Raw genomic sequence first — 27,978 nt, 5'->3', positions numbered from 1 at the left:
GTTTCATGATATGACATAGATTAATAATTCTCGAGTTCCCATTGTAGTTACCTCTCATGTTCCATAAGTACTGGCATGCATATTCACAAATGGTGAAGCACTGGAGTGCAGTAAGATATCACTGTTAAGAATCTAGGGATATCAGGTCTTCCAGCAGTCTTAAAACCATTTAGACTGTAAGTGAAAAGTGTTTAGCAGGGAAAAAAGCCACACATTTTCCTGTTCGTGCTACGAGTATCTTGCTTATTAGAGTAAATGGAACTGTTTTCTGTGGCTGTGATGTTTTTATTACTTGACATTCTTCAGCGTTTCTTTATTCTTAGCAGGCATAATTACAGTAGTTTATGGTGATTGTTTTTCATTCCATCTGTTGAAGGCTTATTTAGTTCTCTTTCTCAAGAGCACAGAAAGGACTAAAATGAATTTGAGAATGTTTACAGCAAGGTTTCTTATGACCCAGGTCATATTGTTGTCTTGAATCAGTTTTCTCCTCGTCCTCAACTGAAAACAAAAAAATTTCTTAATCTTGCAGGGTTAAATAAAAGGAGGAATGCAGTGCAAGGAAGATTCCTTTTATGCAAGGCGCGGGGATGACTGAAAGTGCCTGTGGGCATTTGGTCCCCATTGGCTCTCTCAGCGAGTGCAGTGATGCCCACGGATAGCCTGTATTGTTGTCAGTTAAATGGGATCATGAGTGTCTGAAAGGTGTTTGAGAATGAACTGAAAATCATTTTCACAAGTGGATGATTACTTCTGCCACATGTTAACCGAACTCTATCAGAGTGGCCCAGATTTTTGAGACTGCATTAATTGCTCTTTCAACCTTGACTGAGGTTTCTCTTTAAGAAAGGCCTTTGCTGGACTAAACTGCTACACGTATTGATTTTTCTTTCTATATTTTTTTCATTGTTTGTGATAAATGAAGCCTTTTACAAGTAGAGAATTTATCATTCAAAATGTAGATAGATTGCTTCATTCCTTAGAATAAAAAGGCTGGTCTAAAAATGATCTCTGTAGAAGGAGTAAGTCCATTCTCATTTCTCTCTCAGTGAATAGCTCCGGTATTCCCCACACAATTATGCTTTTTCAGCTATTCATTAGTGCTGATTTTTTTCATCAAAAAGTGGAACCCTGCACTCTCGCAGTGAGGTGAGGACTTATAGGAAATAAGCTGCCATCTTCCTTCCTGTGTATGTCATCACAGAACTGAAACTGAACTATAATATTTAGCAACGTGGTTTTGCATTTTGGTAGCGCAAGGAAATGCACTTTGAGAGATATACAAACTTTGTGTAATTGCAACGTGGTTATGCCCAGACTTTTACAAGAAAATGTTTGCTCATTTTATTTGTTCTGTTTGTGGAGAAGAAAATGATACTGACTGAGAAGAGATGATATATAAAACATTTTTATCCAGGTGTTCCTGTGTTTTGTAGTGGAAACGTAATTTCTTGTAATTTTATTTGTTTTCCAGGAAAACTAACTTTAAATATTAAATGGGAGGGGGGTTTTGTGCCATGTTGTAAGCATTGTGAGGTATAATCATGTAATTCTGTGACTTCATACAAATCCAATTTTTATTTTTTCATTTGGGAGTGAGTGAAGAGAAAAAAAAGCAGTATTAAATAATATTGAAGAAAAGAAGATTGCAAAAGATTGTTTTTAAAAAAAAGTCTCAGAAAAGTGATTGCATTGTTTGTACATTTGTTTGCATTTTCATGTTACTACAAAACATGTTAGAAAATCTTCATATTGGGGTGATACTTTTAATGACTTACATTTTCTGTGTGATTAGTAAAAGCAGGTATAATAGTCCTAAGTTACTGGAAATTATGTGAGTAATATAAGAAAACTGAAGAAGGCGACCACACATGCATAGTGACTATGAACATACTTTCTAATGTGCATGTGTACAGACATAGATGTTATGTGTACATATTTCATTTATTATATATTTTTACAGAATAGAAGTCTGTCATCTATATATGTTTCAATGTACATGAAAACACCAATCTTTTCTCCTTGTCAGAATATTTATTAAACATTCTCAAAACATGATCTTAAAGAGAAGTCAAAACAAATCTTAGCAGTTACTATTATAGTGTTCAGATAGAGGGGAAGTATTTCAGTGTCTTCTTTCCCTGTATATGGCTGAACTTTAACAATTCAAGGATTATTTTAGATTATCTCAACTTTGGAACCCGAATGAGAGCAAGAAAAATTGAAGCAAATAGTGTGCTTAGTGTTTAGAGATATGGAACTGGCACTTCTGAATATCAGTTTCTTGTTTGTATTGCACAAAATCTTTTGCCTAAAGGTACAGTGTTAGAATGAATGGCCATTCTGTGTTTCTTGTTGCTGCTGAGGATGTTTAAAATAGTCTGAGCAACTGATGCTGTGCATTTTGTGTACATTATTTTGGATGGAGAGAGTGACTGTGGCTTCTGGGTGAATGCAGATACACTTATGGGTAGGGAAACAGCAAGCTGCAGCTCTGGGAGTTCATGACTGTGAGATTCTGTTCTGGTTTGCAGCACTGGCCTGTACTTGAGACTCATGAAAAGTTACACATTTGTCCATCTTAAAAATAGAACATTCTTCAACTTAGCTCTAAGACAGCTCACTTCTGAATCTGTTAGCCTATTAATTTTCTGCTCCAGTTGTGAAGCCCAGGTGTCATTTAATTGTGAAAATTGGCTATTGTTGATTTTTTCGGTTCTAGACCTCAACTGCAGTTTCTACAGATCCTAGATGTTACTGTCTAAATATAGGAAGGTTCTTCAAGATTCTTAGGTCCTGTGCTTCCTTTTTTTTTTCTTTTTCTTTTTTTTTCCTTCCAATGAATGAGAAAGAAAGGCTCAAAGAAGACTCTAGTAGCCTAAGTTGGTCCTTCCACCTAAAAATGTTAGACTCTTGACTAAGAATTAATCTCTTTATCTTTCAGGAGCAAACACACTTAAGATGAGCACAGGATGTATCCCTTGTAAATGGCTGAAACTTTAGAAAAAAACTGGTACCATTAGAGATGGCACTGGAAGAGGGATTAATAACATACCTGTGTGTTTATAGTGATTTGTAAAACCAGACAGCCTAAGTCTTTTCATTTCTATACTAAATCCCAGCTTTGTGTCATGAATATTATTTTCTTTGTTACCTGGTTTTAAGATCTGTGAATTTTAAAGTTGGGTAGTTAATGTTCCACTCCTTTGTCTCCCAAGGAAGCTCTTATTTAGAAGTGATTTATAGGAGGAATAAAAGTGCACATTGCTATTTAATTTCTTTTTTTTGTGCTTTATTATTTTATACTTTTGAATTTACTGTGTATTATATTATTTCTGCCTGTACTGCAGAACTATAGGTGGTGTGTCTTACATGAAGAGCAATTTAAAAGGCAGCCAAGTAATATAAAAACATCACTTTTTCTCTGATAAAAAATGTTCTTTTAAGTCCTCTTATTTTAAAAGCACATTTCTGGAGCGGGATCAGTTAATAATGAGAAAGAATCTGCATAGAGTGAGTTTCTAAGGTTGGGTTACTCATTTTCTGATGTGCAAGAGGCAAGAAGTCTTTGTTAATCTATGGTTTCTTTACAGTCATTGAAGACATGCCAAGAGGATGGGAACATGGTCAGGATATCTTTGTACTGTAGCTTTGCAGGACTGTGGATTTTCAACTGGGGTTTCAAAATGGGGCAGTTGCCTTCTCACATATATCAAAAAAACCTTAATGATACTCTAGGGGATGCAGTGGTTGAATCACCATGAAGAACAGGGCAGCCTTAGGACTGAGAGAGACCAAAGGCTACATGTGGACTTTTTTTACTTTTCTCTCTCAGGTCATTAAGCTTCGAGGTTATGTGAAATTCATAATTTATTTCCTCTCCACCCTTTGACAATAGTAAAGAGATTAGCATGGCAATAGCAGTGTTGTGTGCTTTGGGGAAACCTAATGCTCTAAAACCTAATGCTCTAAAACCTAATGCTCTAAAACATAGTTTGTATTTTGTGGGAGAATGTGTGACCCTAAGTCTGTGAGGTAAATGCTTCCTTAGTTTAAAAAAATTATAAATTTTAAAATAAACCCTAGTAGGTCCTTTTTTTTTTTTGTACCATTTTTGGTATAACCCTTACTCCTTTATTTTCATTGAATTTATAGTAGCCACAGAATTAAGAAGTTAAAAAGACTGTGGCAAGATCTGGACTATTCAAAGAAGCCACATCAACTGGTGATTGTGTACACAAAGCCAATGTTTTTTCCTTCTCATACAAATAAAAAGCAGAGTAACCAAGTAAGGTAGACCTTCAATACAGGTGTAGCAGAACTTGAAGAACTTCTGTTCTTCTGCTTTCATAATAATAATGGAGCCACTACATAATCTGAAAGCAACAATTGTAAGCAGTACGCTGAACATTTCTTTAGACCTAAATTTGTCCTTTGTGATGCCTATTTGTGGGAGAATATATTTTTGAGAGTACACCCAGGACATGTATAAAAAAGTTTTTGCCTTTATCTTGCTTATTCATTTCACATAAGACGTTGGTGTGTTGCTCTGTTTTTTGACTGAGGTGCAAACTATTGGGCAGCAAAGGCACAGAAGTGGGTAGAGGGCAGCAGGCCATATTCCCTTACCAGAGAGGGCCCTGTTCCTCTGGCCAACCATCTCCCATCCTAGTTATTATAGCTACTTCATGATGTGTGTACTGGCATCCTCTGGGGAGTGCCCTGTGAAGCCAGCATTCATTGGTCTGCACATTGCTCTGCCTGTGACCAGCCAAGCTGTACCAGATGTCCCTGACAGGAGCTGGCCAGCCAGAAGGGGCATCTCATATGTAATATTTTGCTCTCCTTTAAGCAGCAGATCCTTACCACTGATGGGTTCTTGCTTACAATCTCCCAGCTCATCCTTTTCTTCTGGCTGTCTTTGTTACCAACAGTGCAACATGACCACAGTGACAGAAAAAGTGTCACTATAATGCCAGAACATTCACTCCAAATTCTTGGATAATGAGTGTGTTCTCTCTACCACCAAAGAGAATCTGTGGTTTTCTCTTCTCACTGGTTGATACTCTGGATTATGTCTTCTGATTCAAAGCCTGGAAATTGCTAAAGTGACAAGGAGTTTTTGTAATCTAAGAGCCTTTATAGTGAAGTGCTTCTGTTTGGGAAATTAGATTCTACTTTACTCTAAAAAAAATTTAATCTTGTGTGTCTGCTGACATTGTGTTATGTGAGCATTTTATCACACTATCTCTGGGACTGACTTCTCACAGACTAAATAAACAGTAGCAAATCTGTGGAAACCAAATGAAATAAAAACTCTCAGGAACATCAACTTCTATAACATTATTTCTGTGTATCTACTTTAGCTATTTTTCTATTTTTCAGATAAAATTAGTGAAATAAAATATGATAAGCAGGTTAATCTTTGCAAACATGATCATTTGTTTCGGATTTTTGTCTCGTTTTGAGTGAAAAGGAATGTCTCTTTGCATTTTTATGATATGAGTAAAGAAAAGAAAAATCTCTTTTTACTCATGACAACAGTGAAGAAGCAGCTCAGTAGACAAAGTAAATTAATACACAGATTTTTGTTTGGTCCTTCTAATGTCATGCTTCTTATTAATGGAAAACCACTGCCTTTATTATTTCCTTTGCAGGTACTTGTATGCTCTAGGACAGAAGGTTTGGAAGCGGTGGAAAAAACGCTATTTTGTCCTTGTTCAGGTTAGTAGCCAGCCATGAAATTTCAATAAAATAAATCTTGGACTGTAAATTATGTATGATTTCTGGAATAGTTTGTAAATCAATATCTTCAAGTAACACATACAGTACTACTCCAAGCTTCTTGCAGCACAGACATCCAGCTTTTTTTTTTTTTTTTTAATTTTTATACCTAGTAAACAGAAATGTTACCAAGTTACACACACACACATACATATATATATATATATATATATATATATATATATATATATATATATATAAAAATATATAAATGAGTCCCTACACTGAGCAATGTTTCCACTGAAACCTATAAATTTCTGGATGAAAATTTTGTGACCTTGTAATAGTCTGATGACAGCTTTTTACCAGCACTCAATTTGAAATAAAGTCATATTTCACAAAATGGATTGTGCTTGCAGTTTAATTTATATTATCTCAGCAAATATTTCCTGTCTTTGAAATTAAAGCAACAATACTTATATTAAGAACTTTTTCTGATTTTTTAAAATAATGTTTATTTTTTCCTTCCTTGTAACATTAAATCGGGTACAGTTATTTAATTGTTACATAAAATATGGTTCAGTAATTGTTCTTGGCCACAAAAATGTGCTGTGCTCATATTTTATAACTTTTTGTCCAAACTCGAACTGTTAGTATCTTCACATGCTAGTGAATGGTGATATTGACATGAGATAAATAGAAGAGTAGATTCTGAGTGGTCAAAACAGAGAAATTAATGATTTTAGGGAGTCTTTGGAAAAAAGTAATTGTTTTCTGTTGGTGTTTGTCTTCAGATTACATTTGATGTTCTTCACAGTAAGTTCAGAGAATGCTGTTCTTTCTCCTTTGTTTCATTGACAGAAAACTCTGAGTCTCCGTGTCATACAAAGACTGAAGTCTGTTAATGAGGCTTTTTTAAGAACAAAAACTTTTAAAACTGCTTTACAGAAAGCCTGATTTCTTTATCACTCCATCAGTCACACTCATCTGGTCTCCTCATACTTCTAAATGATTAAAATCATAAGGTTGAAAAAAAAAAAACAATACTGAACAAGTTCTTTATTAATGTTAAAAGCTAAGAGTATTTGAAGGAGATTCTGTTAAGTCTACAGAATTCATTTGGATTCTGATTTTACCAAGGTCCTGTGTAAAGAGATGTGGAAATTTTGTGACTCTTAATATTTTTTGGGAAGATCTCTATATAGGGTAGCTGTCAAGGCATGGCTGTGAACAGAAAATAATTTCAAGTTGCAAAGAAAAACAGTAATACACGTTCCCTTGTCCTTCGTGCTTTTCTTCAACCCTCATCCTACTTGTCACTCCTTTCACAGAAAGAATGAATTTGTTCTTTTCCTCTAAGCCACAGGTGTCATCTGATTTTTAAATTGTTCATCTAAGAGACACACAGTCTTCATGTGCGTACAATATGGACCCATCATCTGGGAGACTGGTTTATTCCAGTCAAGTTAATTTTAACTATTTTCTCCTCTCAATGCTGAAATTGAAATACTGGAGGAGAATATTACAGGAATTTTCCTACTGTGATGGGATTTAGTCACCTATTTCATTTTAAAACAGCTATCAATTCAATAAAGCCATATAAAAAATACGTTAAATCAATATTTACTGTCCAGACAGCTCTGGCTCATTGATATAGTCCTGCTGTGATACATTCACTGGCAATAAGCTGAAGTCAATACATGTGAAATAAGCATTTAGTAATGGACCAGTCTGTTGTATCGATACATTATTGACATATTGACAAGTCTTCCTCTATATATTAACTTTTAGCTTACAGTAGTAAAACATCAAGGACATGAAATTCAGTGCTAGAGCAGAGGCTACCAGTATGGTTTACACACACTGAAAATTTAACTCAGTTGTGACATTAGATGAATAATGTTGACTTTTTCAGAGTGTGGTGTGATTAATGTGCGCCTTCATTATTGCTGCACCTTTTACAAGTTTTTAGTGGTTTCTGAAAGAACAGGTCAATGTTATAGAAAGGTTACAGTATCTGGAAATTTTAACCTCTTCATTTTATTTTATTTTTATCCTTTAGTATCTAGTCACTTCTCTAAAAGGTTATTAATTTAAACCAGAAAAAGACAGGGACGTAACATGGTTGGTAAAAAGCCTCCGTCAGACCTGATGTGTTTTACCTAATTTACTCTCTGATGTCTTCCTCCAGTAATTGGAATGCAGATCCACTTATGTCCTTTTAATTTCACCTGGTCAAATGTTTGAAAAGTCAGTCATTTGTTTCATGGATAATTTTTTTCTAAACACACAAACCACGTGGGGTAATTCTTGCTGCTAAGCTCCTGGAGTGGGCAGCCAGGTGATGGCCTGTAGCAGACACCACAGAATCAGCTGCCAGGTGTGCAGTGACCCTTCCTCCCAGCACATTAAACAGAGTCTTTGTGCCCCATGGGGACATCCCTTAGTGGCATTCCTCATAAGTCACAATCACACTTCCATACCTATCTGTCTGTCATAAATGCATAGGTTTTTGGTTTCCCTCTTTGTTACAAAACAGGTAGAACAGCTGATAGTCAGGTGTTTGCACATCTGGAAAGTCCCAAAATTCAAGTAAATGCAGTTGGAGGAAGAGGATTACCTCTTATTCTGGCAAGATTATCATTCAAGAGGACAAACTGATTCTGGTTTTGTCTGAGAATGTGTTGTACATAGTCCTGACTTTTGAGTACTCATTATTCTATGAAGTACTTATGCTAATTTGCTGAATTCTTAGGCAAAGCTGATTACAGCTCCATTTACTACTAATAGTACTCTTAAACCTAGTCATGGATCTATATTTAAAAGTCTTATTTCAGACTGTACTGGTAATTCTTTTTGTAGTAACTGAGAGCAGCCACTGATGGCCGTAAGGAAAAGGGTTTAAGAGATTTCAAGTGTAAAAAATGAGACAAGTTCTGTATTTGTTTTTTTGAGGCTTTTTTTCCCAACAAAATTTTCTTTTTTTTTTTAATCTGTTTCTTTGGTGAAGGAACTTCAAATTGCCTCATTTTCAACAAAAAGATGAAGTCGCCGATTGTGACTGCTTGTTCCTTTAAAATAAGAGAACACATTTGCAATATGTTCAATAAAATAAAATCAACAGCATTATAATGTCTGTCTTGTTATAGTGGTAAGGTTGAAAATGAATAAAGATACGTAGCTCGGCTCTTACACAAGTTTATCTTCAAAAACATTCAGTGGCTGAAAAAAAAATATGGGCATCTTATGCATTGTCATGATTAGTGTTTACTAGCTTCCCTTTGGATGGCTCAGATTGCCTATACAGTGTGGTTGTATGGAGCTGTTGACATGAAAACGTGAGAGATGAATGTGGGTCCTTGCCAGCTTGTTTCATTCAACCAAATGGAATAAATTGAAACTTTTTTTTACTACAGTGCCAAGTATCAAAAATTAAAATTGTAGATTCAGTTTAGAAAGAAAAAAAAAAATGAGGAAGCTCTCATTAAATATAATGCTAATTGCAAAGGATTTAGAGTTGTGTGACTAGCCAACAGCTCCCTCCATGCTTGTCCACGAGGGCAAATATGGTTGTGGGACAATAAGCAGGGAAGTCCCAAGCAGTGACAGAGGGGATGCTGCTGCCAGGCCTAGAGCTAAGGGTGTAGCTTGGGGATGAGCCCCATGTCAGGGTCCCCTCCAAAAGGAGACCACGAGCCCTGTCTGTCTCTGCCCACAGCTCTTACTCTCCTGGGGTCACTGTCCCCAGCCCCAGAAATGCCACAGCAGGGCTGGTCTCCAGTTCCCCACATCCCAGTCCATCCTTGGCCTGCGCCCAGGGCTGGGGCTGGGGCTGGTTGTCCTGCTTCCAGCTGGACCCTGTCTGCAAGGCCCTGCTCTGTCAGCCCAGGGATATCTTTAAATATTTAAACCAAAGTATGGTAATTTTCTAAAGTATTCTATGAATGATAGCAAAACTGTGGCCTCAATGCACAAATAGTGAGGTGCAATTCTGCTATGCCTGTCATGCTGGAGGATGGACTGGCTGCTTGTAGAAGTCCCTTTCTGGCCTGAAAATCTGAATTTTGGGGTAGATTAGATTGTCCTTTGTGTTTATGTATATTTGATGTGGTCTTGGTGTGCCCATTTGAGTGAATGTACCAAATCTGATGTGGAAAGCTGACGCTCAGATTCAGTTGCCTGACAGAGTCTCTCTCAGTGTCTCTCTCAGTGTCTCTCTTTTATCTCTGTAAAACTGTCTTTGCTTAACTAAAGAAATAATTAAAACCAGAAGAGCTATGTTTAGTTTCTCTCCCCTGCAGACTCCTGCTGTTTTTCTGGAGACACCAGTTTGGCATTGGAGGCCCAATGACCATTTTACAGAGAGACCTGCTACATCTGTTCCTTTTGCTTGTGCAGGCTGTGCCAGGAATGTTCAGTCACCATGCACTGCACACATATATCTGTGGGACTATAGATAGCATAGTCCTGTTTCAAAAAAGCCCAATACATAAAATAATGAAATATTTTTAGACCATTACCCAGATAATAATCATTCTATCCTTATTTTCAAAAAGCATCAATCTTTTAGAAAGATTAAAGGTACAGCACCAGCAAATATATGAATGAAGTTGAAATCAGCTGTCCAAATATTACTTCAAAAAGGATGGTTCCTGAAGTTGTAGCTAAAACAATAAATTTAGATAAGTTAGCTGAGCAATCAGCAGACGAAATAAAAATGATCCATTATATATCAGATGAGCTCCTTACCTGTCTTGAAATCCTAGCATAACTTGACAGACAGTTTGAAACAAGTCTGTTAGCTAGGTATCCTACAGTCCTTGGAGATGAAAATGTCAGAGGTGCATTTACATTCAGTTCCCTTTAGTTTCAAGTGCTCACAGATTGATGTGCTCTTTCTTCTGGTCATCTCATATAATCCTCCCAGCTCTTCATGTAAAACTGGGAACATCTCAGTTTTATTTCAGCAATTGCTTTTCTCCTCACAGATATTACATTTCTTTCTTTATCATTCTTTATCTATCCAGTCAGCTTTTCCTCACCTATCCTTATAATTTTCTATTCTGTTTACAGAGTCAAAAACCACCTAGTGACAGATTCTCTTCTTATTGCTTCATAAGTTTTTTGATAATTGTACTTGATGACAGGTAATTAATGTTGTCCATGCCAGCTGCAAGCAGCTTGGCCTACAGGGTACATTATCTAGTGAGCCAAGCAGCACAGGGCTAGGTGAGAGCACAGGTGCAAAAGGCACAGAAATCAGACTATAAAATCAAACTGGAGGTTCTGATACTTGCCTTCATTAGCTAGATTGGGCCAGATTACACATTCCTTTTTCCAGTTTCATGGTAATTGTGCCACTCGTTCTGCAAACAGTACTTTTATACATAAAAGTTCTTGTTTTCTCAGTTTCTTGGAATATAGGGGTTTTTTTCCTCTTACAGTATACTGAGTCATTTGGTCAGTACCACAACACTAAGTATTTTCACTATCAGAATCTAAATGGCTTCTCTTCATTTTTTCATAAAGCACCAGCCCAAAATGTATTTCAGGAAACTGCAGAGAGGTGTGTTTGTGGGTTATTTGTTTGGAATTTTTTTCCTTCATTTTAGCAGAAAGGGGAAAGGAGGAGAAATTTTACACTGTAAATACTTCTGGGAAAAGGGAAAAAAAGAGGGGATTTATTTATTCAGTGGAAGTGCAAACTAATTTAAACCATGGTACACTTGTTATACAGTTCTGAAATGCAATTCATTCATTAAGAAGTCCTTTCTTATTCAGGTTAGCCAGTACACATTTGCAATGTGCAGTTACAGAGAAAAGAAGTCTGAGCCTCAAGAACTGATGCAACTGGAAGGATACACTGTGGATTACACAGCTCCTCACACAGGTACTTTCCATTATTTTGAAGTAGCACAATTTATTTGTTTAAAATAGCTGTTTCAATTTGCTCATTTTGATCAAGCAGCAAAAACTCCCAAGGTTCTTTGGCAGAAAAAAATCTCAAGATTCTTTGGCAATTATTCCACTAGGACATTCTGATGTGAAAAATCATGCTTTTGGAAATAAGCTTGTTTTAGACTAATGAAAAATACACTTTACACAAACGTTTCCTGAAACATTTTAAGATCACATATAATACAAGGAGAAAATTGTGAATTCTAGTTAGTCTTCTTTTCTCTTTTAGATAGTGGTGGCATGTGGCAGTATACTGTGAAGTATATTCATAAATAATTTAGAAAAGAAGACAAATTATGACAATGCTTGTAAAAGACAAGTTACTCATAGTAATCAAAAATAAATTTGGAGATACCAGAAAAATCTGCACAAGTTAATATTAAAGTAGAAGAGGGAAATCACATGCAGAGAGAAACAATTCTGCCTATGCAGTGGAGGGTTACGAAATTAGGAGACTTCTGAGACATTAAAGACTGATCTTTTAAAATGTTGTGTCAATGTTTAGAATAATTGAGAAGGCAAAAAATACTCAGAAGGCATTTGGAAAACTGAAACAATTCTGTATGAAGAAATCCCAGCACAGCCACGTTGACTGTTGTGTCCTGTTCTCGTTGTGTGCTCTCAGAAAAAAACACTGAAATGAGAAAAAGGACTAAGGAAGAGCAGCAGTGATAAAGGATATGGAGCTGTCTCTGTTCAATAAGAGATAAAGTTGGCAGGGATTTCCAGCTAATAAAATAATACCAGGAAGGAGAATATGTTTTTAAAAAAAAGCAAAATTCTATATGTCAGAAAGATGAATAAAAAATAAGTTGGAGCTGAATTTAAAGTGGAGTAATGTAAATATTTTCTCCTGTGATTTCTGTATTTATTCTACTTACGTTACTTCTGTGTATTACCGTTTGATCCTTACAGCTCTAGATTTATCTTATTTCTAGGTCATCAATACCTATACAATGTTTTAGCACACCCCTCCACACGCACACATACTCTGAGTAAAACCAATAATGTAAGAAACATTGATGGTGATTGAGAAGTAACTTGTATTTATCAAGATTACCTTCTTATTTACTGCTTCAGGTCTTCAGGGTGGTCGGATGTTTTTCAACGCTGTTAAAGAGGGCGATACTGTGATATTTGCCAGTGATGATGAGCAGGATAGAATACTCTGGGTTCAAGCTATGTACAGAGCCACAGGTCAATCCTACAAGCCTGTTCCTGCAAGTCAAGCTCAGAAGATGAATCTTAAGGGAGGCAATGCCAACACAGATATATCCCCACTTTGTAAGTTGGCTTTTCTTTTCTATTGTGGCTTTGGTTTTGGTTTTTTGCTGGTAAAATATGTAGCAGTTCCCTCAATGAAGTTTAATTAAGCAGAACTTATTCACTAGGCAAATGTGTCTAGGCGTTCATTGTTAGCCAGAAGCTCTTTAACTCAGATTATTATTAACAACAAGGGAAATCCTGACTTGCAGGTCATTATTTTTATTATAATCCATGAAAATACAGCAATTAGCTTCATATTCCTTACAATTGACCCATATATTACCATGGAGACGGTGTTTGGTTTGCATTATATTTTTCATTAGCCAGCCAGTGTAGTGTTGAATAGAAAAGCATCAATCTATTCTCACAATTTTTATAGATTTAGGTCAGCTCTATCATACATTGTATGTATTAGCTACCAAAAAATTGCTATGCAGACATTGCAGTACATTGTGAGTTGAAAGGCCATAGGTGGGCTCCTGGATTTTTTTTTAGCACATACTGTAATATTAAATTACATATAAAAATTCTTTCAATTAGTCAGATTTAAATTTTCATCACCTTTCTTTGAGGAAAGTATGGTTTCAGAGAAATCGAGGTAGATAGCATATATTAAACATATTTTAAATATTCATATTGTCTCTTTGAAACTATTCTGTCATGTAGATATCTGCACAAAGGAAGCTTTTTTTTTTTTATACATTGTTACGGAGGCTGAGTGCAATCCAATGACCTTTTGTAGTAGCCATCAAATTTCTGGAACATCATTGATTATTATACAATAATCCTTCTTCATTTTCATATAACTGTACATGTGCAGTGATAGAAGGGAGACATGTTTTAGACTAAACTTGGTTTAGTGTCTGAAGTCTGTAGCAGGTTGATCCAAACCCATTCTCTTCCCTCAGTCCTGCTATCACTCAGTCTCATGAACTTCTCTTTATCCTCTAATCTTATATCAGTTCACTTTTAGAAAACAGTAAAATGTGCTTGTTAAACTTAGTAATATTTATCTAAAATCCTGAGGAGCTCTCAATGTCATTGAGCTTTTCAATGTCAAGACTACTGAAAAAAGTTTAATCTCACAAAAGCACTGACATCTGTTTTTCATCTGAAGCAATTTGGAAGGGCATTAATCTGAAACACTTGGTGAAGTAATCTTTCATTGTGGGGCCACTCAGGTGAAGTAGGATGGGAGTTACATTGCAAAAGCAAAGGTGGGCAACAGCCAAGAATTGCTTCTGCTCACCTTCTCCCAATTCCCTGGATATGTGCCCAGTGGTGGGAGTTCACTGTGTTCCTGCCTGATGTCCCTACTTCATGTGCATCAATTAGAAAGTACAAAAGAAGTGACCACTGACAGCAGTAGCCAAGGACCTGCTCCTGGTTTTTGGACACAGTGTTTACCTGCAAGTGAAAGCAACTAGAAAACTCTGACCATGGGGCAGCAAATATTATAGAAAGAAAAAAGTACAAAAAACAATCACAAGTTTGGATATACTGAAACTGTGTTTTCAGAGATAAAATGACTGATAATGTTAAAGAATTAAACAGCAAGATTGTCACGTCTTGATATTATTTTAGACATTATTTTAGAGGTATTACAGTTCTTAGGTGGAAACCACAGAAAAAGTAAGGATTATTTTAAAGATGCTTTAAGGGAAGCTCAAAAGCCTAAAATATCATGTATTTTTCTGTCATGCTTATGTATCTACTTATGCAAACTCATATGACTGAACTGTATAAAATGCTGGGTTTAAATTATTATTTTCCTTTGGGTTTAATATACTTCAATGTTGATATTTTGTAATAATTCACAAAATCATTCTTAACTTATAACAATTCGTAAATTTCTTTGCAACAGAGTAACTTGTGGAATTTAATTTAATTTGATATTTAGAACCATTGTTTGACTGATTTGTGTAATACCCCAGTTCTCTCTACATGAGGAAATTTTTTTATTTAGTCTCTTATACATGAGGTAGAAATGGGCATAATCAAATTAATCCATTTTTAAGAGCTTTCAGAAACTGGAGTTTTCAGATATAACCTTAAATAATTTTCCAAGAGTCCTACTTCCTTTAAATATATACTGTGCTGAATTTTTTGAGGCACAGTTTTACTCCTAAGAAGACTCTATAGCTGACCTTTTGTCACATTTAAATAGATTCAGTTTCACAAGAAGTTCATTTTCTTTTCCCCTAGAAAAAATGTTTACATGAAGCTAAGTGTCTTTTATTTTTAATCAAGATATAACAGCACGTACTTGAGAGCTGGCATATATATTAAATTAATTTCCAATTTTTTCTTTGTTACTATGGTACATTTTTAGTGTTAGGAAATACAGTTTTGAACAGATAATTTGTCAGTTACTATTTTTATGATTTCTGGTTTCCTATTGACATAAAATTTAAGCATTTCCAGCCAATAGAAGATCACATTGTTTTAGTTTCTGCAGTATATCACACAATGACATCTCCACGTACAGAAAGCAGAAAACCAGCTTGGGCTTTGCAAAACAAATGTCAGTTAACGACATTCAAACCTCAAAAGTCTGTCCCCATTTTCTTTGTCCTCTAAGATGAAAAATCAGCTCGCCCTGATAAAATGGTCCAAAAGAATTTTCCACAACTTGGAGAAAATTAAATATCTTTAAACTGCAGGATGTAGAAAAAAGTCGACTTGAGGAGAAATGTTTCAATATTTTTCTGTATTGTGCTTAAAAAATATCTTCTTTCATCCTGAAATTTTCTTGAGAGTTATGAAAAACATCTGAAAGTGGTATTTAACAGAATCAAACTACTGTTGTACTTGTCCAACTTCTAAAATGTATACTAGTCAATTTTTTCATCTCTAAGTAATTTGGTATTGCAGTGTTGTGGTATTAGGTGACTCCAAAACAAAAGTGAAGACAGGCTAATGTCAGCAATGATCAAGAAAAGGAGACTGACCTTCAGATCCACTGTTCTGCATAAGCATGTTGAATGAAAGAATAGACTCTTTAGGGATGCATGACTGTAGAATAGCCAGAAGTTTCCCAAGGACATGAATGTTTCAGGGAAAGCACCAATGAAAAGCATATTAATTTGAATCACATAAAGGTTCAGGAAGTGATCCTGTTTTTAATGAGCAATGTATGAGGAGATACATTCATACAGTTGAAAAGGCTGCTGGAGTGCTTAGCCCTGCTAATAACTCGTTCATAACCCAGGAGTTAAAAGCAGCACATGAGGGGATTGTCATGTCTTAATGAAGAAATACAAAGCCAAACATCATTCTGAACCTACACCCTCATAGAGTTCAGAGGGGTAAAAAATTGGATGAGACAATCTCTTGCAATTAATTACATTTTTAGAAACAAACAAGTCAAAGGTATTTTTTATTTGACATAGTTTTCTCAGCTTTATGTCCACCATACCCTTTTAGTAACTCCATCCTCCCTGCATGTTTCCCTATTCCCCTTCTGTACATTTCCTGCTTGCCTCCAACCATCCCTGTCTCCCTTTTAGAAAGAAAATGCTTACACCAGCCTCCACCACCTTAGGCAGCCAGTAAGTCACCTGTGTGCCCTCTTCTGTACTAGTCAGGAACACGTAAAAACTATCTACAATCCTCTTCAAGTCTGCCCTTCAACAAAATACTGCCAGTCAGTCAGCCCAACAGTCAGACTGTATGGGCCAGCTGCTTTCTCACTCTCTGCCACTTTCTCTGCAGAAGTTATTTCATGGCCTGATACCTAAATTATAAAGTTCTGGGGTCATAGATTGTCTCTTTGGCCTGTGTAGTACTTTGGAGTCCTGGTCAATGATCAGGAGTCAAAATGTTCCCAGTGTAAGCTGTCACCATCTGTCTGGAGTGGCACTTGAAGGAATGTAATGCATGTCTTACCACTGTCTTTTCCCACCAGTTCCAGCCCCTTCTGGAACAGAGTCATAGTTCTTACCCTACCAGTCTTAGTCTTTTAAAATCTTTTTAATCCCTGCAATACTAGACTGCTTGTCTCTACATTCTCTTCTTTCCTGCTTGCCTGAGCTAGTTCAAATTGCTTTTACAATGCTTAAAATCAAGCAGAGATGTCACTGAGAGGCACAAAAAGGATTAGGTCACCACTCAGCAAGACCAGTACCTGTAGTTCACCCTAGCACAGAGCAGATGATGCAAGAAATGTGTATTTGCTTCTAGGCTGGAACGGGGCAGAGACGTTGTGTAGGGGTGCTAGAACCACTTGAGAGTGCACCATAAACATGAAAATCTTGGTAGTCTTAATTCAGTCAACTCTGCATGAGCTGAGTCACTGAGGATGTGATGATTTTAAAGCCTTTGCAGCTGGACTAAAATTTAAAGTTTCTTGCAAAGTTGGCATAAGGCATACTTAGAATGCTGTTCTGCCCTAATGAATACCTTTATCTAAAACACCCAAAGAATGTGCTAAAACTTCTGTAACAGCCTTTGTTAGTTTTCAACATTGCTTGAAAATATATTTATTTGTCCTATCTTGATAAAGAAAAAAAAGGGATAGTTTCCAAAAGATGAAATACACAACCTGAAACAGGCAGTGCAGCATGGAACTAGCAGCCAGAGATTTTGAGTTAAAGGCAACATGGAAAGCATGGCAAGACATTTGATTAAGAAGAGAAGAAAAACTAATTGTGAAAAAGCAAAAAAAAATATTACTGCTTCAATGGTCTCTCCAAATATCTTCCCAATATTTTCCAAGATTGAGAAAGTGTAGTGAAGAATGAATTTGTATTTTTTTCTTTATGACAATATAGCTCCTTATGTGCCTTTTGCATTTGCATGTTGTTTGAACAGGTCATCTAAAGCTCATTTATGTAAGAATTTGAAAAAATCAATCACTGTAACAATTTTAAAGTAGAATCTTGAGTAATTTTTTAGTCACAGTCATATACTATATACAAATTCCTCATGATCCTTGCTCAAATTCTGTATTTTATTTTAATTCCTTTTTGTTTCAAAATATTTGCCAGTTATCTTGTTTGTACATCATAGCAATAAACAAAAATGTAATGTATTACACTAGATCTATTTTTCTGTTATTTCCTGCCTGCCTACAGCTGGCAAAGGTAAGTTTTTAGTTGTTTTTCTGTTGCTTAAATATATTTGGTAACAGATCTGTCACTTTGACAATGTTATTTGTGCTACTTGATTCACTCAAAAAGATGATCAGTCATGGATCTTTCTTTTAGAATTAAATCTAGCAAATATTTATACTTTTAAATCAATACTTTTGCTTATTTTGCCCAGATTATGTAATAGCAAATTCTGCTTTCACAAGCTGTATTGTGTTCAGTAGGACACATTATGGTCACCTGGATACTGTATCAGTGTGCTGGATCTGTTTCATTTGCAACAGCCAATCTCTTGATTTGAAAATACTTAAATTACTTGTACTTACACCTTCTCTCTTAAAAAGGGGGATTTTTTTAAATATTGATGTGGTTAACCAGAGGAAAAAACCCAGAATGTTATTTTAAGAGTGATTCAGCTCTGTATAATTTTCTAAATGATGGCAAAGAGAAATATTAGTACTTCTTTTTTGTTATATGTCTTACTATGAAAAATGTTTCTAGTATATGATAAACCTGATATAAGAAGGAAAACTTAAAAGAAATGCTGAAATCAGTTGCTTGCACATTAAATATAATGGATTTGAAAAGAATTTTATGTGTTTAGACATTTTGGAAGCTACAGATAACTTCATACATTGTTCAGTACTTTTGGTAATGGAGTTGCGTTGATGTCAGTTGTTTATCTTTGAATTAATGTGTTTAAATGCAGTTAAATTGCATTAATTAAGAGAGAGCATTTCCTTACCTATGTCAAAAATATGAGCTAGGTTTGCCGTTAATGATAGGCTAGTCTAATGCTCATTGAAATACTGCTAATCTATGTAATCACATATGCTACAGATATTTCAAGCATTTAAAATACATGCTGCTGCCTCTCTGGGGTGATGGTCTCATACCTTACACCATCGACATATTGTCATACTGTTTATTTGCTACATCCACCTTGGTGAAATCTGTCACATGGATGTGACTCTTGCTTTGACAATGCAAAGCCAAGTGATATGAATTAGTTTCTGCATCTTTCTAGGATTTGATGTTGCAGATCCTTCAGCTTGAATTAAATAATTCTTCCATCCACAAATACAGCTGAAAGTTGGACTTGACATGGATCAATATGATCTGGGGCTAAATTTCTAAATGTGACTGATTATGTTAGCATCATGCCCACAGATCAATATTGAGTTTTATTATGAACCTGACTCTATAATTGGGTTTAATCAATAAACTTTTGTCTCCTTTCTTTAGAAATTTTAGATTTCTACTATGCAGGTTTTCAAAATTGCATTTAGGATACACTTAGATCCATACTTTTCTGGTAACGAATATAAAAAGACCTAGGTTTGAATTTAAAGGAACAAAGAGCTAAGACCCTATTGAAAGGGGAAGTCAATTTTTAAGTTGATAGGACTGTTCACCCCGGTACAGTCTATAGAATCCAAGACAGCTAATGTGCTAATACGTAACTAGTCCTTTTGGGCACTGTAAGGCTTTTTCTGTCCATACTAGATAGATAATTCACATTGAAGACTTTGACAAAACATAACATTAATGAAAGCAATCACTAGAGCTTCTCTTTTGATAAACCCGCGGGGTTTAAAGGCGTTGAAAAATGCAATCTGTGAAGAACAATAAATTTGGGCCTTTGATTGAAGTGCCATTTGGGATGGTATGCTTTCTCAATGTATTTACACAAAAATGCTGCTCCCTTTTTCAGTACACTTTGCTGGAAGGTTGAAGGAGCTCTTTGCCATTACTACATTAAGGTTTGTCTCATTAAAAGCCGAGTACAAAAAGAAGGCTGGAAATGACCTAGCTCAAGCCAGTGTGTTCATTTCTGCTCCAGTTTGCCATTTGAGAAGTAGGCTTCAAGCCATGATGAATATTTCTATTAAGTGGTACTTTGAACTGCAGTAAAGATGCTCTTTCTTTTCTGAAGAAATAAATGCATAAACCTGTTTGGGGGTTCTTTTAGTTTTTTTCGTTTTCTTTTCCTTTTTTTTTTAATATTTTGTGATTATTTTGCTGAAATTAGAAAGAAAGCCATACAAACCCAGGAAATAACAGACTATTTTTCATCTCTACTCATAAAATTGTTTTTAAATTGAAACATTTGCAGAGCCCACTAGAAAACGATGCTTTAATACTTTTTTCATGTACTATGTTGTGTTTTCTGTCAGCCTTTCTAAATTTTGGTTTATCTGTCAGTGGGTAGCAATTTTTTTCTTCATTGTTACACTCTGTAAATTGGTATGATTGATGGAAAAATAATTCAGTAATAATATTTCAGATTAAAAGATCAAGAATCTATAATAATTCACCTGCAAGCACCCCTCTATATGAGTTATTTCTTTGAGATACTTTGAAGGAAGCTTAGATGTTGAGACTTACATGGTGTGTGTGCACTGGGTTTGTAAGTCTGAGCACACACTCACATGTATTGTTCTGCACATTTTTTCTTTGTATAACAGATACAGACCGTGGCCAGAAACATGGCATGGATGAGTTTATTTCTGCTAATCCCTGCAAATTTGACCATGCTTCCCTCTTTAGACTGCTTCAGAGACAGACCTTGGATCACAGATTGAATGACTCCTATTCTTGTTTGGTGAGTACTGGCTGGAAGATAGATATAAAGAAGTGAGAAATAGTTGTTACAAAGTAGTCCTTTCTTCCTTGTTCATTCAACAACTGCAGTTGTAGGTGGAATAAAGGGTCCAATCGATTGGTTTTAAATTTGAAAATTACATACTTGCAAGCGGCTGCTGTGCCACTCAATAGAAAGCAAAGAGACACAAACTGTCTTCAATTTTATCAGCTGAAATTTATCATGTCCTCTGGGGAGGTTGGAATAAAAACCAGAAAGTTTTGACAATAGCAAAAACTCCTGTGGTAGAATTTACTGATGCCTGTACAGGTATTTTAAGGTCCAAATGTAGTTGCCTCAGCTCAGACATTTTCACCTGTCTTATAAGTCTTCATTCCACTCCAGTGTGAAGGAAAAACCCCAAAGAATGGGGGCAGACCCATAAGCAATATGGATACGTGGGCATATATGCGTTACCTGAACTGCAAGTAACAAAGGAGAGTATAGTCATTCAACAAAAGCAAATAGAATGTGATCTCTGTATCAAAATTTGTGTTTTCCACATTCAAATACCATCATTACCTTCATAAAAGGCAAGATGTTTGCTGCAATTTCCTTTTTGTACAATCCTTTTCTGTTCTGTGCTTTGTGAACTGGCTGAGGATGGGGCTGCTTCAGTTTTGTTTTTATTAGGGAAGAAAGCCAGCAACAATCTCATGGAAGTTCATCAGATTATACACACTTGTTAAACAGGTTTGTATGGGGCAGACCTTGTAAATTCCTGAGGCTTTATTTTTCACTTGATATTATGCCTGAAATAGTGATCTCTCACTAGAATCTAAAACGCCTCACAGCACATAATTTTTTTTTCACTTTAATGTCCCAACAACAACAAAAAAGATAATGGGGATTTTTACTTATTTTTCCATTGTTCTGACTAGTCTTGTAATACAAAGATAATAATTGGAATTTTTAAGATTGTTTGCAGTTGTTAAAAAGGGGAAAAAATATTATTTTATGACAGTTGCCTCCCTTTCAAAATACTGACAGATACATATGTATAGCAAAGTTAAAGGACTCATTTTCTGTCTGTGGGTTGCACACTGTATCAAAGAGGCCTGAAGGTACATCTGTACAAAGTAATTGGCACTCAAAGAGAAAATGGTTAGCTTTCTACCAGCGCATTGGGGTCAAACTCTTTTTTATAATAATAATATAGTAAGACACTTAATATAACCTTGAAATCAGGAACTTTTAGAAGAGGTTAGGTGAAATGCACAGTGCTATAGCAACCATAAAGCAGATGTATTTCTTACCTTTCTTTTTTAAATTCAGCTTTAAGTAAGTGGAATTGGTGATTTTTTTTTAATTGCATATTTAACGACATTTTTTTATTTTTAAAAAATTGGGAATGTCAAGATAACAATAGAATCATACATGGACATGTAAATGTGATATCTCTTTTCTCTAACAGCTCATTTCACATAATCTCTTAGAAACAATTCATCCCTTATTTCAACAAATACAGTGTAAGCACACATATGACTTGTAAAAAAAAATTAAGCATAGGAATTAATAGTACACAAAGTTCTGTTTTTTAAAAATTAATCTGTTAATTATTATGTAACCTAAATTTCTTCAATTCTACATTCTTCTTGGAATAGGGAGAGTATAGAGGGGGTGGGGGATTTGGGGTTTTGGGGTTTTTTTCAATTATAAAATTAAAAATATGTGGTTATTTAATACCAGTACTTTGTAGGACATAGTTACATGTTTGAGAGACTTGTGCATGATGTGGGATTGAACAAGGGCAAGGAAAGCGCACATTTTTATGAAAAACAACCACACAAACAGATCTTTTAAGAGGGACTGAAGTTAAATTAATGAGTTCTTTAAAATGTTGTATTCTTATCACAATTATATCTTACAAGAATGAGCAGAAATTTTAATAGTTTTCTTTTGTGCTGCTAGGCAATGATATGCAACATTTTGTTATGTTTTCCTAAAAACATAGGGAGAGATCAGTGACAATGGCAACATATTGGGAGAATATCAATCACAATAACCACTGTTGATTATATCTAGGGCTAGCATACATATTATTGCAAAAACACAGTTAAAATACCTTTTCTTTCTTCTTTCAATAGAATACCATATTTTGTATCAAACTCTGTGTAAGCTGTATGAGGCATTGCAACATGGTCAGATACTAGATTAGCATGCTGAGCACTGTTCTGCATTCTAAAGCTAAGTGTTCTCTAGAAATACATGAAGCTCCTTAAAGGCAGTGGAAACAATGATTTCAAAGAAATTAATTAGGAGCAAAAATTATTAAATATTAAATACCATTGAGGTGTTCTTGTTTGCAGATAATATGTTCAATTGAAGAGTTTGGGGATAATATAAAGCTTGACTTCATGTCTCAAACAAGTATTTTAATGAAGTTAAAACACAGATTTTTTAAAACTGATGCAAATATATTTTCAAGTTTTTTTCAATAGTATTTCTGCTGATACGTTGTACAAATATTAACCATCAGATCTTGCGGAAGTATTCACAAGCATTAGGGAAATACTGGTCTTCAGCTGCTATATTTATATTATAAATTCTTTATTTTGCAAGAAAAGGATCATTTTGCTTATCCAAGTTATTTGTATATTTGAGTTCAGATATTCTTCAATCTCTCTTAACCATTTGATGAGATGGAATGATGAGAGATGGTGAGAGGGAAATATCACCATAATCAAAACAAGAACAAAGAAAAATGCTTACATAGAACAGCTGTGCAGTATTTGTTGTTTTCCAAGGTTTATGTTTTTCTCCATGCTGCTTTTGGAAGCTCACTCTGCTATTTCTTATCATATTTCTGCATCAAGACTCAATGATATTTTTTACACTCTGGATTCACTCAAGAATGTTTTTATCATGTGAAGGAGTCTGTACTTTGCTCATGTCTGTGTCAGGATTAAGCTGTTCTCATCAAGACTCTGACAAGAAATCTCTCAGTAAGCTTGAGAATATCTAATAATTATTTAAGGTCAAATCTTACTCAGGTGGCTTTTAACAAACTACCTAGCTTTGCATCTCTTTACTAGTAAAGTTGTTTTAAAGGTGTTAGAAGTGTATGCATGTTGCATGGGTAAAGGGTTGAATTGTGATAAGAATATTAAAGTTGCAGCCACAGAGAACTGACCATCCAGAAACTGTGCTTTAATGTCCATGTTAATGTCCCTCAGCATTTCCCAGATTTTTGTTTTTATCTTGTAATTGATTGCTAAAACAAAATAAATTATTTTAAACTGTTAGTTTATTTTAGGTTTTGATATATAACTTAATCTGTACCAGACTTTGGATGTATTAGCATGTTTTTTGTAAACAAGGTATTTCACAGTAGTGGTATCTCATAAATGCAAATAGTTTCCTGACATTTAATCCTTTCAGTAAGAGGGCTATTGTGGGACCTAGCTTTCAGTGCCATCAGCATTAGTCAGATGGAAATCTTTCTAATATGAAAAGTTTATGTAATGGGCATAAAAATCTATGTTTCCATTCTTTCTCTGATTTGAAGCTGAGAGTGGGAAAATAAATCTCAAAATGTTGTGTGGATTTTTGCCTTTCAGGGCTGGTTTAGCCCGGGTCAGGTCTTCGTGCTGGATGAATACTGCGCTCGCTACGGGGTGAGAGGCTGCCACCGCCATCTCTGCTACCTGGATGAGCTGATTGAATATTCAGAAAATGGTTCTGTCATCGATCCCACCTTGCTCCACTACAGCTTTGCATTTTGTGCTTCTCATGTTCATGGTAACAGGTAATTTAATGATATCTTTTTAACCCATAGTATTTAAATGTGTAGTCTGAATAAAAGTATTTAAAGGCTCTTACATTCACCAGGTAGGGAACTGGACACAACAGAAATCAGTTCTTGTAAGTTTCTTCAGGGGTACTGGAGGTTCCATACAAATTACTGTTAAAATAAATCTCCTTTTAGCATGTACTGTCTTATTGCAATATGTTTTCAAGATAAAAACCTGTTAAAAGGTTAGTCTTCTTCATTCTGCATTTATACTGTGGTACTAAATGGTGTTTTCAGTAAACATTTGAACAATTATGCAGTTTAAGGGAAAGTTTGACTTTTTCTGCAGTCTGTAGCTTGGCAACTAATCATGCTATACTGTGTTGTTCTGTCTGTGCTACCACAGAGAGAAATAACATATATTGAGAATTAGCTGTAAGCCCCAGCCAGGAAGAGCTAGGACACTTCTGGAGTCCTTTCCACTAGACAGGTAGACTACTTCAGGAGCTTTTGGCCACAGTGATTGTCTTGGGATGATATCTTCATTCCACTTGCAAGTGAAAGACAGAAAAAAAAAAAGTTGTTGCTTTGCTATTTTTGCACATTCTTTAAAAGGAGCACTGCTTCATCTGTGTCTTATTCCAGACTGTGAGAGGACAAGCTCTGCTGCTGGAGAATGGCAATTGCAGATCAGATCATTGGGTAGCTCAGGTCAGGAGAGACCACAGGAGTTCTCTAGGCAAACCTCCTGCATGAAGCAGGGTCAGTTATGAGGTCAGACCAGGCTGCTCAGGGCTTTTTCCAGTCAGGACTTTAGCCTGTTTGAAGCTGTCTAATTTCAGTGTAGTTAGATCGACCGGCTGCTGTCTACGCCCGGTACACCCAGAGGGCTGTCAAGGAGGCCACCTCAACACCTCCCATTCTCCAGGCTGAGCCAGCCCAACTCCCTCAGCCTCAGGTCAGAGCACGTGCTCTGGTGTCTGACCATCAAAGTGGCAATTCAATCAACTTGCTCCCTGTCTTCTTTGTATTTGAGTGGGAAGTGGGGCAGGCAGTCTATCAAATTATAGGAGAACATGCATTTATGTCTATTTTGTGCACTAGAGTTTTAGACTCCTGTATGGAATATGTTTAAGTCCAAAAATAGAGAGAAGAAACCCAATAGATCCTCCCAACTGATCCAATCCTGCCACTAGGGGAAAAAAATCACAGTCCCAAAAGGAAATTACTCTCCGGAAGTCCCCAAACTGAATCTTGATTAGAATTGGAAGAGAGATTTTCTGTCCAAGATGTATGCTTATGTTGCTTTGCTACCAGTCAGCCACAGAGGCTGTTTTATTTGTCCTCAAGCCAGAGAAGAAGAGCTAATCCTTAGGAAGGATATTGTTTCCTTCACTGGCTCCGACAAAGCCTCATCTGGAGTTGGGGATTTGTGACCTGAGTGATTTCATAGTGGTAGACTAACAATATATAATACATGGTAATAATATCCAAAATTGAAATGTTTTTGAATGTGCTTGAAATTCTGTCAAGAATCTTAACGTTCATACCAGTAAGTTAGGAGATTTCTGGCTTTTATTTGGTAACCTATTCTCTGTAAAAGCATGCTTCTTCGTCAGTCCCTCAAGAACCTGACACATTCATATTTCCTATTGAGTCCAAGTCTTTGTTGTTTCTCGCCTTTTTATTATTGGATTCAACCTAGGAAGACAAACATATGTGATAATTGCTCAAACTTATTTCAAGAATCCAAAAGAAAGGTAGATACATTTCTTTTTATTTGATAATTCGAGTGAAGGACAACCGTGCACGCAGTGCATGAAAATACCTCAGAGTGCACATCATTTACACAGTGGTAAGCACTCTGTATTCTGTCTATTCCTACAGCACAGATATTTTCTGAATAGCATTATGAGTGTTTTAGGAATAAAAGAAGTGTTGAACAGAGAGGGTCTGACTAGAACTGAGATATTGTAAAAAGGAAGAAAAAAGAAACATGAAGAAAGAAAAAAAGTAAGTCAAGGACAGAGGCAGACACACTCACTCAGAATGACAGACACAGATATACGGGCACATAATATACCCACTCATTCATTTACTGCAGCACTAAGAAATAGTAAAAGGTAAAAGAGAATTTCACAGACAATGCACGACAGGCCAAAGTTCTAGGCTGGTCCCTGGCGTTACACATTTTTGTTTTGTAAGTCAGTCTGGGAATCAAAAAGACCACAGAACAAAGGGCTTTATACTCTGGCCATGATGTATTTAATTTATATGTCACCTTTGCTTCACAGAGGGATCTTAGACCCTCCCCAAGCCTGAGAAAGATCATCAAAATTGATCTGGAAGTCAGGTGATGGAGGGACATGTAGAAACACTGCTTTATCTGTAGTTCATATTGTCCATTTCTTTTATGTATGAATTTTAAAATAACAGGCAATTTAGTGACATCAGTCAAACAATCAGATACAAGTTTCTCTCACCATTGTTTCTGGTGAGGAGAATCTAAATCTGAATCAGCTTTGGCTCTTTCCACCCTTCAAAATCCTTCCAACATGTTTTTGAACCTTCAGGTGTCCCCTGTGCTGTTTTGCTGCAGAGTAGGATGTGAAACATGTTTCATGCTGCAGGCTGTAATCTTGCAGATTTTAACACAGTACTGTGGGTTTATTTCCAGACACGTGGAGTACACATGTAGAAGTTTTGTTGCTGTAGAGCTCCAGGGACATTTGAGCAGGCCGTATGCAGCAGACCTTGTCTCCTGATCTCAGGACTGGAGCTGTCCCCAATTTCTTTTTATTCTTTCCTGAGATGAAGATATAGAGAACAACTTCTGCTAGATTTATCAAGCATACTTGTACTTTGTGTGTCTTATGCCAGTATTGTTGGTTTAGGAACAGAAATGTTCACTCAGGGTCAAACACAATGTGCTGAGTCCTAGACTGAGAAATTCAAAGCTTATTTGTTCTTTTCCTTTCCCGTTTGTTAGTCCATTACAACTGGGCTAACAAACTGCTTATGCAGAAAAGGTATTGCTGCTTTTGTAGATGATACTCTTAAGACATTCTCTCCTAAATAACCAACAAGGAAAATATTTCACTGAAAAAATAGCTGAGCTGTGTTTTAACAAATATACATCCTTGGTTTTGAGTCAACTATTTTATTTTCTTCTGTAAATAAAATCATCTTTTGTTGTCTGTACTTCTGGTGTTATGTGGATTTTCTGTACCATCTCCTTTGGCTTCTAATCACCATGATTTTCTTTTGAAATTTTCCATGGTCATTCACATGAAATATTCTATATAGTCCTCATCAATATAGTTCAGGAGTAAACTTTTTGCTTTGCACTTACGCATAAATTTTTTGCTGGTGAAAGTGAAATGGGCAGAACAGGGAACCATAGGACATTCCTGAATGATGACATTTCAGTCTAAACAGTCCAGGTAGGAGCTATTGTTTTCTTCCCCATCATGTTCACTCTTGCCTACTTTTCATGCTGTGACTTCTATTTAGTCCCTCTTGTCTGAAATGAATGCTGGTGGGTATCACATGAAGTGTGAAGT

At 35.9% G+C, this 27,978-nt stretch overlaps 1 protein-coding gene across 10 annotated transcripts in view; it reads left to right on the top strand.

Moving 5' to 3' along the window:
- LOC132327725 (calcium-dependent secretion activator 2) overlaps positions 1 to 27,978 on the top strand; it is a 296,530-nt gene that overhangs the window by 168,853 nt on the left and 99,699 nt on the right. For all 10 annotated transcript variants that reach the window (XM_059847194.1, XM_059847193.1, XM_059847195.1 and 7 more), the window contains exons 9-13: positions 5,658 to 5,724; positions 11,506 to 11,614; positions 12,763 to 12,966; positions 20,507 to 20,643; positions 24,243 to 24,430. In XM_059847194.1, the coding sequence (XP_059703177.1) occupies positions 5,658 to 5,724; positions 11,506 to 11,614; positions 12,763 to 12,966; positions 20,507 to 20,643; positions 24,243 to 24,430 (705 nt within the window). The remainder of the gene's footprint in view (positions 1 to 5,657; positions 5,725 to 11,505; positions 11,615 to 12,762; positions 12,967 to 20,506; positions 20,644 to 24,242; positions 24,431 to 27,978) is intronic.

The sequence above is a fragment of the Haemorhous mexicanus genome, chromosome 5 (genome assembly GCF_027477595.1).
Source record: "Haemorhous mexicanus isolate bHaeMex1 chromosome 5, bHaeMex1.pri, whole genome shotgun sequence".
Lineage (NCBI taxonomy): Eukaryota > Metazoa > Chordata > Aves > Passeriformes > Fringillidae > Haemorhous > Haemorhous mexicanus.
The sequence above is the reverse complement of the archived record's forward strand: the minus strand, read 5'-3'. Positions and strand labels throughout refer to the sequence as shown.